The sequence below is a fragment of the Neovison vison genome, chromosome 4 (assembly GCF_020171115.1).
Source record: "Neovison vison isolate M4711 chromosome 4, ASM_NN_V1, whole genome shotgun sequence".
NCBI classification, from domain to species: Eukaryota; Metazoa; Chordata; class Mammalia; order Carnivora; family Mustelidae; genus Neogale; species Neogale vison.
The window spans coordinates 214,065,618-214,080,795 of record NC_058094.1 but is presented as its reverse complement, the minus strand read 5'-3'; the positions used below and the strand labels follow the sequence as shown (position 1 = coordinate 214,080,795).

At 51.7% G+C, this 15,178-nt stretch overlaps 1 protein-coding gene across 6 annotated transcripts in view; it reads left to right on the top strand.

Annotated features, from left to right (window-relative positions):
* The first annotated feature begins 189 nt into the window (after positions 1-189).
* The window catches only part of SLC13A4 (solute carrier family 13 member 4), a 40,236-nt gene continuing 25,247 nt past the window's right edge, over positions 190-15,178 (top strand). For 3 of the 6 annotated variants that reach the window (XM_044246642.1, XM_044246640.1, XM_044246641.1), the window contains exons 1-2: positions 192-1,096; positions 6,023-6,151. In XM_044246642.1, the coding sequence (XP_044102577.1) occupies positions 998-1,096; positions 6,023-6,151 (228 nt within the window). In that variant the 5' untranslated portion in view covers positions 192-997. Of the gene's footprint in view, positions 1,097-6,022; positions 6,152-15,178 lie in introns of all 6 variants that reach the window. The other 3 variants (XM_044246643.1, XM_044246644.1, XM_044246639.1) reach the window with 2 other exon arrangements.

Sequence of the window (15,178 nt, the reverse complement as noted above, 5' to 3'; positions counted from 1 at the left end):
TCCCAGGGAAAGGTCTGCGTGCGTGGGATTATGTTCACAATGACGATCATCACCGCAGCCCCTAGGATGTTTGAGAAACAAAAATAAGCTTTGCAAGTTGCCTAGGTTCTGCGGACTCAGCAGGCCCCTGCTGGGACCAATCACCGACCGCCTCTGGAAGAGATACGGCCCGATCTTTCCAACGTACTGATTGGCTTTGAGGCCTGGGCGGGGCCACTGCCTGGGTCGGCTCCCCGTAGGTGAGGGAAAGTTAAAGTGGGCCTCCAGCAGGATTTTTGTCCGGTGACAGCAAGGAAAGTCTCGGAGATTTTTTTTTTTTTTTCTTTTTTCCCCTGCTTTGGAGGCCCAGGTTCAAGGCAAATTATAAGTGGGGAACCAATTTGAAGGAGAGAAATTGGAACCGAGTTCAGGTGGCACGTCCTGGGAGAGAAGACCAGCCCTGTCCGAAGTCTGCACCGGCCGCTGACCAACTTGGGGGCCTGGGTTAAGGGAAGAGGCGTTCGGCCAGCACAGGTGGAAGAGAAACTGATACCGCCCCAAAGAGGCCAACTGATGGAGGGCACCAGTCCATGCGCTCCGTATCTTTAATCGGTTAAAGCCTTTACATGATTTCTTCAAGGCTAACCGGCCGCAGCAGAGCTGTGCCTTTGATTGGCTAGGGGGCTTTCTGCGAGCCCTAGAATGACGTTTCTCTACTACTAAGCAAGGGACTGGGGCCCCGACTATGCATCGGTTCAGCCTCCTCTCCTGGTCCCTTTCTGCTGGGCGTGAAACGATGCTCACCAATCCCACCTAAAGCAGGAGGCAAGGAGCCCAGCCTTTTTGTGCACACAGGAGCCGTCACTGGCCTCCTTTTCTGCCCCCAAGACAAGAGAGGACTCTTGGAAGCCGAGTAGGGTTTCAGAAGTTTTTCTGGACTGAGCCCAGCGTGGTGAGAGGCGAAGGGCCCGGGCGGCCGGCGGGAGGCGGGAGGCGGGAGGGGGCGCCCAGGGCCACCATGGGCCTGCTCAAGGGCCTCCTTGGGGCGCGAAACCTGCTGCTCGTCATCTTCGTGCCGCTCCTGCTGCTGCCCCTGCCCATGCTCCACCCCAGCAGCGTGAGTACCGCGCGTCGCCTCCTGTCCCTACGGGCCGGCCGTGGGGGGCGTGGGCAGGGGGGCTGAGATATGGAGTGCAAGGCAGCTCCTCCGTGAGCTTTGCTCCCGGGATCCGGACATGGACAGGTCTTTCTGGGGGAGGCTCGAACGCTTTCTTCCCCCACGCTGCCACTTTTGTCCCTCCGCACGCTTCCCAGGGCCCCGACCACATGGCCCCCAGCCAGGGCTGAGGTTGGCGGGGGGGGGGGGGGGGGGGGTGTGCTGCTGAACCGGCTGAGGGGTGCTACCCCGTCCTCGGGCCGCCAGAGCGGGGGCCACGTGCTGTGCCCCTGCGGAGAGGGACACGCTGCTGGGCCGGCATTTGTCCTGGGCTCAACAGGGTCACCATGTGATCGGCTCTCTGCGAGGGAGCTGGAGAGCAGGGAGGCCTCCCAGGAAGGACACAGTGGGGTAGGGGGAGTGATGCCAGAGGGAGGGGATTACCCTGCAGGACTGGGGGGTCGTGGGCGAAGCTGGGGGGTGGCATGGGGGGGAGCACTGGAACTCCTTTGCACCCACCAGGGGCTGTTGTTCTATTATCCACACTTTGAAATGCAGTCTCCGAAGTCCCTCTGAACTTTACATTGAAGCGGAGCTTGGCATCTTGCCCCAGTCCCATGCCTACGGCCCTTTGATCATGTGTATCCTCTGTGTTTCCTTCTCTATGCCCTTGAAGGAGGCACATTCAAGGACGCGATAAAAAAAGAAATAAGAGCCCCCAACTCTAGACCATGACCCAATTTTTGAGCAGTTTGCATGAGCAGTGGTGCCAAAGCTTTGGGTCTGCCTTCGCCTGCCTTCCTTCCCTCCCTGTCTCCTTCCTCCTCCTCTGCCCCTCCTCCTCCTCCTCCTCCTCTCCAGGGCTATGCCCCTTCTCCTGCAGGCACTACCCTTAAGACTTTAGTAAAAATAAGCTAAGAGAGGTTAATCATGTTTGTGAGAGGGGAAGAGATTTTTCCAGGCAGCTCCCAGAGTAACTTGGTAACCAACATTGAGTTAGAAAGTTAAATAGAGGGGATTAGAATGTCTTAAAAACAAACGGGCCTAAATCTTTACTAGAGTGCCAGGGAGCCTCAGAGTAACAGCAGCTCTGGGATTAGCAGAGACAGTGATTGCTGCTGACAGTTTTTTTAGGCTCCTGCTAGTCCATGCTCTGCTCTGTCCAAATGGGCTGACTGTTCTTTCTTTCTTTTTTCAAAGTTTGTTGTTGTTTTTTTTTAATCAATATTTGATGCACTTAAGGGAATGTTCACCAGAGACACAGTGCCCTCCTCTCCGTGGTGGTATCAGGCACTCTGTGTCCCCCTAAGTCAGCCCCATTTGGGAGGACCATGACTCCAGGGTGTGGTATTGCCCCGGATTTCATTCTGGGGACCTGGCTTTGAGCGCCTCAGTCACCAATGACTCGTAAGAAGAATCCACAAGAAGAAACAAAATAAAATAACCAGTTATTGAAGTAGACAAAATAATCTATAAATCTGATAGAAGACAGGTGTTATTTTTAAAAGAAGGGAAAAAAGTCTGGGAGGGGAGAGGAGAGCAAAGGAAAAGCAGGTGAACCTCTGGTCTGTTTGGATTTGTACATAATCTTTGAAGAGATTTTTACAGCTGGACTTACGGAGACCAAGGGACTCTGTCTCTTCCCCCCTCCCACTATGACAACCTAAAATGCTTCCAGATACCGCCCAATATCCCCTGGACTGCAGGGGGGCCGGGGAGGTGCAAATTCGCCCCCTTTGAGAACTAGTGCCTTTTAGGAAAGTAAACCTAACACTCCCTCAGGGCCTCCTGGTCGGTGCACGTGGAGTCCCATAGCCCTGGGGACAGCTAGATGGAGCCCTGTATGGCCAGTGACCTCAGAGCTGGATGCAGCTCACTTGCCACTTACCCAGGGTGCCCGCCAAAGGTGATTTCCGTTTGTGTCACTGTATCAGCGAGAGCTCTGCTCTTCTTCTACAAGGACATAAAATCACCTTGAGGTGACCAATGCCCACAGTAAGCACAAACCAACACATAGAAGGTCTCTCACCCATTCTTACTCCCACGTGTCAAACTTTTAGATTCTGATATTGAATCCTCAGGATTCTAAATGGGACCTGGCTGCTGCATGCTGGAGCTGAGGGAAGGGACCCGGCCCGAGTTCCCAGCCTGCCTTTCTAATGGTTCTTCAAAAGATAAGCCCCAGCTACATCCTAGGAAGCATTAGAAGGACCCTCCCCTTTTTCCTGCCCAGCTCTCTAACACCAGGGGCCCAGACTTGGTCTCCTATGTTCCAAAAGAGAAGGGCATAGGAGGGGCTTGTCCATAACCAAGACCTGCCTCAGTATCCCTGGTGGGATAAAGGCTACACCCAAGTCCCAAATGAAATTTCAGAAAGGCCTCATGGTCATGTATGACAGCAAATAAACAGACCTCAAGCCCCTTCTGGTGAAGTTTGAGTGGAACATCACTGAGAGGATCGGACAGCCCGGGAAAGGACCAGATGGACACATCAGTTGGTAGCAGAGTCAGGAAACATCCCATATGGGAAATGCCACTTTTGAGCTCCCTCCTTTATTTGTAAACAGAAGCCAAAAAGAACTGATAATACTATGCTTTAAAGGCACTGCCCGAATACTCCTCAGCCCCTGCACACCAGCTAACTAGTGGCAGTGATAAGGGGCCGAGGGTGTCCAGAAAATTCTCTCCAATAGATAGATAAGAGAAATCCGGTAGCCAGCAGAGGAACCCAGTTCAGTTCAACCAACTTTAATTGAGCCACCTGCCAGACACTGGACGGATGGGGGGCCCCGGGATTCCTGTAATCAAACCTCACAAAGCTTTTGGGGAGGGTATCTAAATACAAGCTTACCCACTGAATTTTGAGAAGGTTCAGAAGGAGCAAAAGGAAGTTTATGTAAATTCCATAGGTGAACGGGGAGGAAATATGGAAAAGGGCCCCTGGAGGTAGACTCTTGGCCATTCTCGTGCTGTAAGGAAAGTCCAGATAAAAATGATGATGGTGGTTTACCCTGTTCTTAAGGGGCCTTGCTGACTTCCTCCAAGCCAACCTATTCTAATTTATAACAGTAATTACAGTCAACAAGTGTACCTTAGCTTACCCAAATCCTCCTAATTCAATCTAAGATGGTACCCAGGAGAAGGTTGGTTCTCTCTTTCACTCCACCTGTCTTCCCTTCCCCTCTCCCTTAACCTTAATCTGTGGCCCTGTAAGGACAAGAAAGACTAAAGGTCCTTAGGAGGGAATAAGGGCTCTCAGGGAGGGACAGATAGCCTGTCCCTTTTATCTTCAGCGAGAGTTGAGACCTGCCATTCTATGTCCCAGGGAAGAGATAGGAATAAGTAGGCTCAAGGGGGCTAAAGGCTTTGAAATTATTTATGTAGTTTTATTTCTGCAACAAAAGGGAGTATTTCTCTAAATTGCATTATTTTCCAATGGAATCTTCCCCCCCCCTTCCTGATTCTGTTTTCTTATCAGCAACTTCTAAAAGTTTTAACTTCTCTCTGATCTTTCGGCCCCAGAGGATATCTCAGTGGGAGCTACACAGTCAACAATCATTGGGCCCTGTTCCCATTTCTCAACCCCCAAGGCGGTAATCCATGCATATCAGGAGGGAGCAAGGTCCCATCCAGCCAAGCTGGGTTAATCACTCCTGACGCCCCTCACGGATCCTGGCGACCTTTTGTAACTTTTGTGCAAGAGTTTGAGGACGCTTGTTCTGAACCCAAGGGAGAGATAAACAGAACAAGACTCGTCAGGCTCCTTGATCGCCAGCCAGCCCCAGGGCAGGTCAGATCGGAGCGCAGATGGTTTAGGATGATGTATAAATTGAGGAACCCAGAGTTTGCTTGGACCCTCTGTGCAATGGCCCTCCAAGACCACTGTTAAGGTCCTTGGACAGTCACCCCCCCACCCCCGAGAGTAAGCCAGTGACTTTTCTCAGCTCCATTAATCAGTGCGATACCCAGCGGCCAGCACTACTAGAGGCTGAGGTTAAGGAGGGCTGGTTGTCGAGAACATTGTTGTGCTTTTTTATTTGAAGCATCGCAAGGCTGTACAGCCAGCCACGTGGCGGTGTTGGGGAAAACTGGTAAATTTCCAGGCCTTCCCTTGCAGGTAGATAGCACTTTTGATTCCCTTTATTGGAGGGATGTTTCCATGTGTATCAGGCAAGGGGGGGATGAAGTCCCAGAGCAGTGAGAATCAGACACTGGTAGGGACACGGATTCTCAACCAGGCACAAATATTCCCCCCCAGGGACATTTAGCAATGTCTGAAGGCATCTGTGGTTGTCACAATCGGGAGGTACTACTGACATCTAGTGGGTAGAGGCCAGGGATGCTGTTAAACTCTTCACGCCCAGGACAGCCCCTCACGACATAGACTTTTCCAGCCCTACAATGGGCCAATCTCAGAGCTCACACGTCAGTCAGTTACACAAATGGATCCCAAATTTCAACCACCCCAAGAACACCTAGCATCCAATCAACTCGATGCCAAAATATTCGGCCGCATGCCCGAGTTGCGCACTCCATCTTTAGAGCCTGTGATCGTGGGTCTGGACACAGTTCATTTCAGTCCCCATCCTGCACAGTTTCAGGCACCGGCAGAGCCGTGATACCCTAAGTCTGGTGGCTTCACTGCCACAGACCACGTGCCAGGTGCCGGTCCACCCAGGGAGCAGCCATTACAGCACACACCCAAGTGTGGGCCCCGCCACAGACCCCCACATGGCCCTGCCAAGGCCAGCTTCGCACCTCCCAGGGCTGTGTCCTGGGGCCCGTGTTCGAGTCTGGATGCCTGTTGCCTCCAACCCGGGTCTCATTTGGATTCTCTATGGCAGTGGTTCTCCCTGTGACTAACCGCCTACTTTCCTTCCCTTCCAGGAGGCTGCGTGTGCTTACGTGTTGATCGTGACCGCTGTGTACTGGGTGTCTGAGGCCGTGCCTCTCGGAGCTGCAGCGCTGGTGCCTGCCTTCCTGTACCCGTTCTTCGGAGTCCTCCGGTCCAGCGAGGTTAGAACATTGATGGCCCAGCTCCCTGCTCAGGGCCCCTCTGGGCCACTGAAAGAGGGCTCGAGGTGAAGGGAGAGTCCCAAAGCACTTGAGAACAGGGCTTTCTTCACCCTCTGGAAAAACCTCTTAGCACTAAGCCTTTGCAGCTGCTATTCCAGGCCCTGAGTTCCTCCCCCATGACCCTCATCTCCCTCAAACAGCCTCTTTCAGGAAGCCTTACTTGACTGATCACATCCAATTGCTTCTTCAGTCTGAAACCCTCTAGGAACTGGGGGGTTAGCACCTAAAAGCAACCTGCTGTTGACCTTTCTCAGTCTTTTGTATCCACTTACACTATAAGGCAGGAATCAAAGGTAGGAATCGGGTTTCCCAGGTCTTTGGAATCTCATTATAAACCTCAGCCCCTAAACAGTAAGTGCTCAATAAATGTGTGTTGACAGAGAGACTCATGATGTTTTCCTGAGTCCTGACAATGTTTTCATCCACTTCCCCTAAAAAAAGAAAAAAAAAATTTCTATTCCTTCTTCCCCAACTCAAGATTACTACATATTCTTTCCTTGACCTCTGTCTACCTAGAACCTGCCCTCTCTGTCCACTCTCTCTCTCTCCCTCTCTCTACGGCATCCTTAAAAACGCATCCAGAAATTGTCAATATCAAGCCCAGGTTGTGGTCAGATTTCAGGGCATACACTTAACACCCAGCACAAGTGGGAAAGAAGAAAAACACAACCAGAACCCAGAAGCAAGATGAAAGATGGTCCCCATCCATTACTACCTGGTTCTGTTTAGACTCTTGTCACAGCACTGGTCTCTGCTTAGGGCTTCTGATACAGATTGAATGGTAGCAACAAAGGACAGAGGCAAAGAAGAAGGATGAAAGGGATCCAATGTTTGCAGGCCTACGAGCAATCGGGCCCCACAGTGGAAGTACTATATTACTTAAAGTAATACCCCTGAGATCTCTGCAAGGTGGGTGTTAGTACTTCCATTCTGCGGATGAGTGAAGAGACTCAGAGAGTTAAGAATCACACTCAAAATCACAAGGTAGGAAGTAGCAGAACTGGATTCAAACTCATATCCATTAGATTTCAAAGTATATTCTTGCTTGCTGTTCTACCAGACAGACTCAACTGACCAATCTGATTGTTAGTTTGTGTTTGGGGTATTTGGGGTTTTGGTCTTCACTGAGTTTTTTGTTGTTATCGTTTTTTTTCTGTATTGTTCTTGTTTGGGGTGGAAGAGTTGGTGGCGATGCGTGGCTGTAGTAGTCAAAAAGGATGGGCGCCCCCAAACCATCAGCAGTGCTTTTATTCCCGGAAATGGGTACAACACCAGTATCCTGGAGGGCCACAGAAAACCTAGCCTGTGACCTGCATCACCCGCCAGTTGCTGCCAAGTGTCCCCTTCCTTTGTGGAAACAAGAATAGGTAGTTTGGTCTGTGGGCCTGCCTAAAAAACCACCAACCTTAAACACGACTGTTCTTAAGAAGAGCATTTAAACTTATTCTACAGATTTCTCTTTAAAAGTGAGACACCAGAAGCCCATGAATCAGGGGGTGAAAACAGAGGGCAGAGAAAAAAAAATGACATTATAGAAAGAATTGAATCTTAACTAACATTTAACGTGAGCTAACTACTAATTAAAAGATTTCTATCTTGTATTTCACAATGGGCAGCCCCAAAGCCAACAGCATGACAGCCTTGAAGTAGATGACGTCCCTCTTTCTCCAAGGGCTGCCTGCAGCAGGAGTCGTCCAGAGGGGTGGCCCACTCAGTGCCTCTGCTCCGTAGAGATGTTGCTAGGCAACGGTTCATCCAAGGGCCCGCCCCTCTGCACAGCCAGGAAGGCCTGACCTAGAAGGCATCTATTGAGTCAGTGGTTTGTGGGCATAGCATGACTTTGTGAGGAGAAAAGGAAGACTGTCCGGTGAAGGGCTAGGCAAGTTCTGGAAAGTTCTGGAGGAGCTAGAGGGCAAATCTTGTCATTAGAGGTGAAAAGCCCTACCCCATCTGAAAAAGTAGTGGTGGCTGGCAATGATAATTAACAGTTATCTGTAGGAAGCACATTCAGCCAAAAGTAGTCTGTTTAGCTAGCTTTTTAAACTCAGAGTAGAGGAAAATGCCAGTAAGTAGAACACAGGGCCTATGACCCTTCGGAAGCCACTCAACTTTGCAGATGGAGACCTTGTCCACCACCAGCAGCCACACCCCCACACCAGCATGTGCAGGCTCCCCGGGAAAAGGCAGTCAGATCATCTACTTGTCACTCCCCAAACCCACATTGTGCTTGCCTCGTCTTGCTTTGACTCAAAGTTCTCTCCACTTTCCTCCACTGTTAAAATCCTGCCCAGTTACCCTCTACAGTGAAGCCTTTCCAAAGACCTCAGCTAAAAGTGTTGCTCCCTTCCCTTGGAGCCGATCTGATGTCCTTAGCCTTGAAGGGGTACATCAGACACACCTGACAGCAACTTTCTGCGGACATGTCACCTCACCACAAAGATTTGCAGCCCCTGGGATTTGTGGCATCTGTGGACTAGATCCTTGTGCTGGCCCTCAGTGAAGGGTTTTTGGTTGCAGGGTTTCCAGACGGTGTGCAATAGTGTGCTTTCCACCTGAAGGAAGGCCTGTGGGTAGGATCAGTGTGACTCTAGAACCGTGGCTTTTTTTTTTTAAGATTTTTTTTTTAATTTATTTGACAGACAGAGATCACGAGTAGGCAGAGAAGCAGGCAGAGAGAGAGGAGGAAGCAGACTCCCCACTGAGAAGAGAGCCCTATGCGATGCGGGGCTCAATCCCAGGACCCTGGGATCATGACCTGAGCCAAAGGCAGAGGCTTTAACCCACTGAGCCACCCAGGCGCCCCTAGAACCGTGGCTTTTGTCCCTCATGTTATTCATTCAACATTCAGAAAAATATTTCCTGAGTTCTGTATCTACCAGGCGCCACGTTACGGGACCCTGACTGTGACAAAAATGAAACAGGGAATTTCTGCCCTCTCAAGTCTCACAGCTGATGTATGCATACAAATGGTTCATTTTTATGGTGATGACTTGATAGTCAGCAGGGGTTAAGAGTTTGTTGTGTGCAAAGCTTAGACTTCCTTCTTTCTGCCTTGCTAAAAAGTGATACAAAGTGATAGACTCCTGACCTTGAGAAGTTTCTCCTCTGAAAAGGAGAAGGCACAAGCCAAATGGGAAAACACAGAAGACCCATGCCTCGTTTTCTGGCCCTGCGGAGGATTCACCCAATTCCCCAAGAGGGAATGTTCTAGCTAAATGAAATACAAACTTGATTTTGACCACTTTTTGATCGACGTCTTTCTAGGAGGCTTTATAATTTCCCCAGCCTTTTAAACAGAAGTTGTTGAAAACAAATTAACTTTTTCTCTGGAAACTTCACAATTTCCAGGGGGAAAATATTTCTCAATCTAAGGAGCCAGTGTGGGCTGGATGATAGCTCAGTCGAGTGACTCGAGTGCTGGCTGAAACAGCTGAACCTTAAACATCTCGAGTAACGTATTGGCAGTAGACTAGGGGGAGAGCCCAGGTGGAAATACGAGAGGTACGTTATCAGATCTGCAGATGACCCGAAGCTGGACGGGCCAACTGATTAATGAGGACAGAAACAAGGCTGACAGGATGGGACAATGGCCTGGGAGTGACAGAATGACGTTTCATAGGGATAAATGTTCACAGTGTGTGTGGAAAATACCTTGCCTCTTAGCTGAGTCCAGAGGCAGCATGAATCATCTATCAGCCCAGCGTAGCTGCCAAAATCTGGAGCACGTACCATATGCCAAGCCCTCTGGGAGGCCCTTGACGTGCTCCGTGTCACTTAACCCCCTGTAACGAGGTTCTCAGCTCTGTCTTTACGGAGGAGTTCAGAAATGGAAGTTCAGAGAGGTTAAGAAGTCACGATTGGACCCGGGAGTGTGCGCCCCCAGAACGTGTGCTCTTAACCGCTGGCCGATAGGTACTGAAGTCTGCTGAGTTAATAAACGTCTGTGCCCAGAGCGTCAGATTCTAGATCGGGAGCTCGTGTGGTGGTGGGTCGCTGAGATGTCCCCAATCTAGAACGTGAGTCACCCGAGGAAAGACGAGAAGACTCAAGAGGGACGTGATTTCTGGCTTCTGCAGCTCAGCACACAAGGCTCAGAGGCTCAAACCAGAACCAGAGTCCACGCACGGTAAGAGAGACCCGCTCCATGTGTGGGCAGATGCCAGGCTGGGCAGCCAGGTGGGGGCTGAGTATTCCTGGTCCTGGGAAGGTAAGCCAGGTGACCAAGTCAGGGACATTAGAGGTAGATTTTGTGCCTTGGGAGAGGGGATGGACTCAAAGGGCTCTTTGACTTTGGGACCCCATGATCTTCGGGTTGGCGTCCTGCCGCTGTTTCTGTCTGTGGGCGCACAGAGCTAAGGCCAGGAGTTGAGGTTTGTTCTTTATTTTACCTCCGTTGTGACTCTCACGACTATCATTGTATCTGCCTCGGGAATCATCTATGCCTTTCTAAGGTGCTGCCACAGCCGGGGACAATCAAATTAGCTAAGATTTGCTGTTTCTAGGAGGCCGGGAGCGAGAGCACTCTCTGGGGCAGGAAGAGGCATGGTTGGAATGCGGCGGCTCCGGAGGAGTCTCCAGGGTGTCCAGGGCAGGAACGACTTCCAGTAGAGATGACATCTGCTTTCTATCTCTCCCCTGCCCAACACACACTCACGCACGTGCGCACACACAAACACACCCCCTCTGCTGTCTCCGCGGCCCTGCGCTGCCGGCCCCTGGCGAGTGTCCGTGGCATTCCAGCTCCCGCAGGAGAGGAGAGGGAGCAGGGCGGCTCCAGCTGAGATAACAGAACAGCCTCAGCAGCCCCATGACACCGGAGTTCAATGTCACAAATCTGCTTCCCTGTCGGTTCCTGATCCTTCTGACCTGCCAGATTGCCGACCAGCCCCCAGACCCTGACTTTCTCTATCTGTTTAGACCTGGACACACTCCACGTACCACTCTGCTCTGCCTTTCTGGCCTCTGCTCACCACGGGGGCTGACCCCCTCCATACAGCCGTCCCTCACCCACAGCCAGCCAGATGCAGCCCAGAGCTGAGCTCCTGTGGGGCCTGGGACCGGGAATCTCCAGACACTGCGGCCTCCTTAGGCCAACTTAATGCTTCTGGGGCAAGAGCTACTCCCTAAGGAGCCAGCCCCTTTACCAGTGGACTCAGAGCCCAGCCCCCTGCCTCAGTTTCCTCCATTGGAGGTGGTCCATGAGGTCCCAGAGAAGAAACTGGGGGCGCTTTACGAGTTAGCTAAACAGACTTCCGGCCCGGGTCAGCGCTCATCAGAGTGTCCCTGCTTTAAGCTTCTCTAGGGCAGGGTTTGCAAAGAATGTTTTTTTAGCAACAAAACCTTCTCTTTAAACCACATCTTGGGAGACTCAATACATAAAACAGATGGAAGAGGAACTCCTGCTCAAACTGGGCAAGGAGGCCCAGAGCCCCGGCTGCAGAGGCCCTTCCCGCGGGCTTCCTGACATTTCAGACACAGTGAGTGTGGTTGGCAAACCTCTGGCCTTGGGGAGTGCAATTAGATGCTCAGGAGCGTGTTGGAGCCCGCAGAGGCTTATCCAGCAGGAACAGCATTCCTTTCCCCAGGGAAAGTCCCAGAGTCAGGTGCGCTGGATTTGGCTGCCTTGCCGCGGTACTGGCTGGAATGCTGTTCCCTGGGCTCCAGCTCGGGCTGGGGGCTTAGCTCCGTGCTGAGGGGGAGCCACCCCTATCACCCACTCCTGGGGTCTAGAGGATTTTCCTGCAAAATTGCTTGGATGTCCAGAAGAGCCTCAAAGTAAGTCCATTGCCAGAGGCCACCCCTGGTCTCCTGAGGGCTTCCCATATTCCCACCATTCCTAAAGGCGCCCACAGCTGACCTGCAGAGCGTCTGCATTTCTGGGGTCCCTCCCCCAAGAGCTGCCAGATGGCCACATCAGGGCACGGTGAGATCCACCCCACCTCCTGCGGTCTCTGGCTGCTGTCACCAGGAGCAAGTAGAGTGGCAGTGTGGAAAGGGTTGGGGGTCCAAGCTGGGAGTAGGGTAAACCTGAGTTTGAATCCAGTTTTGTCACTAACCAGTCTTGAACAAGTTGTAACCTGTACAAACTGCCCTTTACTCTTTACTTGCCTGAAAAGGGAGGATCTAGAAAACAGCCACCTTTCAGGGAGCTAAGGGTTCTCCCCGTGCGCAAGCGCCTTCCCGAGGAGGGAGGATGGGCTGGCCCTCAGGCCTCCTCCACCGGGGTGGCCCCAGGGAGGCCGACTCACATTCCTCCTGAGCTAAGCCGGCTGTCCGGAGTGCCCTTCTCCAAAGTCTAGGAACAGAGCCACAACCTCTACAAAAATTGTTCTAAACATTTAAAACCTAACCTGTCTAGAGATCAACCAATAACTCCACCTTCAAAGAAAATAGTGTTTTAAAAGCTCATCACTAATGAATGTCGCCTGTGATTCACTCAGTTTGAGCTAGTTAGTGAAGGACCCCATGAGCCGGCCCTTCTGTCCTTGGGCCTCTGCCTCCAGCCCAGCTCCCACTTCGCTGAGAAAACTTGGGGGAATCTTTGGTTTTCAGGCCCCACCTTGCTCCTTCTTATTTCATTTCTTTCTCTTCTTCCCTCCTTCGGTTGTGCTGACCTCCCTGGCATCGCCCTCAATCTCACCTTGAAGCTTTGTATCCTTTTTCCACTTCTTTAATAACATGGACATTTATTGAGCACTTCCTGTATGCCAGGCACCATTCTAATACCCTGCCTGCGTTATCTGACTCGAGGCCACGCCGTGACGGATTAAACTGTGTATCGTGACTCTCGCCACGGAAGACATTGGAATGACGGGGCCACGGGGTTCCATGGGTTGCCCAAGAGCCTCCAGCTCCTCTGCGGCGAAGCCACCCTTCAAACCAGTTTGTTGGAACTCCAGAGCCCACGGTGTTTCTCCTCTCTGCCCCGCCTTTCCAGGCCGCCTCCCTGAGCACATCTCTTCTAAAACACTGCCCAGGAACACCTCTACTCTCCAAGCTCAGGGCTCGGGCAAACAGAGAAAAACCACAGAGAAGAAAAGCAGAAAAGGCAAGAATAAAACCACCACTGCAAACATCACAGACGCCGTGGACTCTGCTCCCAAAAGGAGCGTGCGTCTGGAGATCCTGTTCCTCTTGATACACAATTCTAATGAGCTTTGTTATCCAGTTTCCCAACTCAGAGAATATCAGTTTCGGAAATTAGGTAGTGGGGAAAAGAATGCCCACAGCAAGCAGGAGTAAGCAACGCAGGTTGGAAAATGATGAAAATAACCCTCAAGAATCCTGGAACCCATGTGTTCCTTGAGGGGTTCTAAATAACCAAGGTTTTATTGTAAAACCAAACAAACAAAAAAACCCACTGGGCTGCACAACTAACAAACACCACTATCGGATAGAATTTTGATTTATGAAGGTGGAAAGGCAGCTTCGTGGCTGGGTCCATTCTGTGTGCTAATGGCCACAGAGCAGGTCAGCCTTTGTGTGGAACACCGAGGGACGGAAAGAGCTGCCAAAAATCCTGGTCGCCCGCCCCACAGGCTAGCTGATTTGCATCTGTCATTTACGCTTGACAACAGCTTTACAAAAGGTAGAAATGCACAAGATCTTAGATGCCTAAATGAAGCCCAGAGAGGTTGACTAACTTGCCTGGGGTCACACAGCTGAGTCCTGGCTGACTCGAGAACCCTCATTCTTGCCCACTTGGCTGTGCTGCCTTTTAAGCACAGACTACAGCCAGGCTTCACGGCCCAAGCACATGACACCCATCACGAGGCGGCAGGAGGGCACACGAATAGACCTAAGTCCACCAAACACCAAGTATGAAAACAGCCCAGAGCCCGTCTCCCAGCTATTTAGGGCCAGAGTCAGGACTGTGATCATGAATGAAGACAGCAATGTGTGCCTACGCATGCTCTCACGGAGACCAAGAAGACTCCCCTAGAGTTGAATTAGACGCACGGCTTCCAGTTGGCCCACCCTGATGTGTTGTGTAGTAGCTTTGGATTCAGACACACCTGGATTGATATCCCACCCCTGCCCTGCCCCTTGCGCTCTGATCTTGAAGATTTCCTTAACCCCTCTGAGTCCGCTTCGTCACCTGCCAAGTGAGGTACTAACAGCGTCTGCCTCCTAGACGGTTGAGGAGAAAGTGAATGTGAAATGGAAATCTCCTGGAAAGGAGAGGGCCCTCTCTGCAGGATGGTTCCTTTCTCCTTCCCCTTGAAAGGAATCCTGAGAAAGTGACCTCGCCTGTCCTGTAGGCTCTGGGCTCCTAAAAGGCCACCACAAACTGGTATTCTAATATGATATGTGCCAAAGAGGCAGAAAAGGAAAAGGTTGCCAGCCAGTCCCCTGGGAAAGTAACCACAATAGCACTGACCTTTTGGAAGGCCTTGCAGGGGCCTCAAGTCGCTGGGCCAGGGGAGGAACTGGTACTGAGTCTTGTGTCTTCTGTGGGTTTCCCTCCTCCGGAGACAGAGGAAAAGCAAACACCAATTCCGCCTCCAGAGCTGCCTCCTAGACCTCTAGGAAAGTTAGGGTGCAGTGAGAAAGTTCCTAGATACCATCCGTTCCCCACCCCCTCCCCTGCATCCCTCCCTCAACCCCTCCCCTACACCCCTCCCCAGTCCCCAGCCTAAGCCTTGGGCATCCCGCGTGCCTCCACGTCCCACTAGGGGGCAGCATCTTCACCCATGCCCACGCAGCCCAGAGGCCTATCAGCCCCTCCCAGAGGGGACTCTGCCCTAGAGTCACCAGCCCAGCAGGACAACTCTCCCCTCGGGAAACATTAGTGACAGTGCCAACTGGCGATTGGGTTTGGGGACAAGAACTAGATTAAGCAGAAGCAGGGGGCTGCCTTCCCCCTCTGTGACCCCAACAAGTCCCCCACCTCTGCCCAACCCCCATCCAGGGTCAACAACTTCCATCTTTATTAACAGATTCTTCTGGAATTAAGCACCATATAGT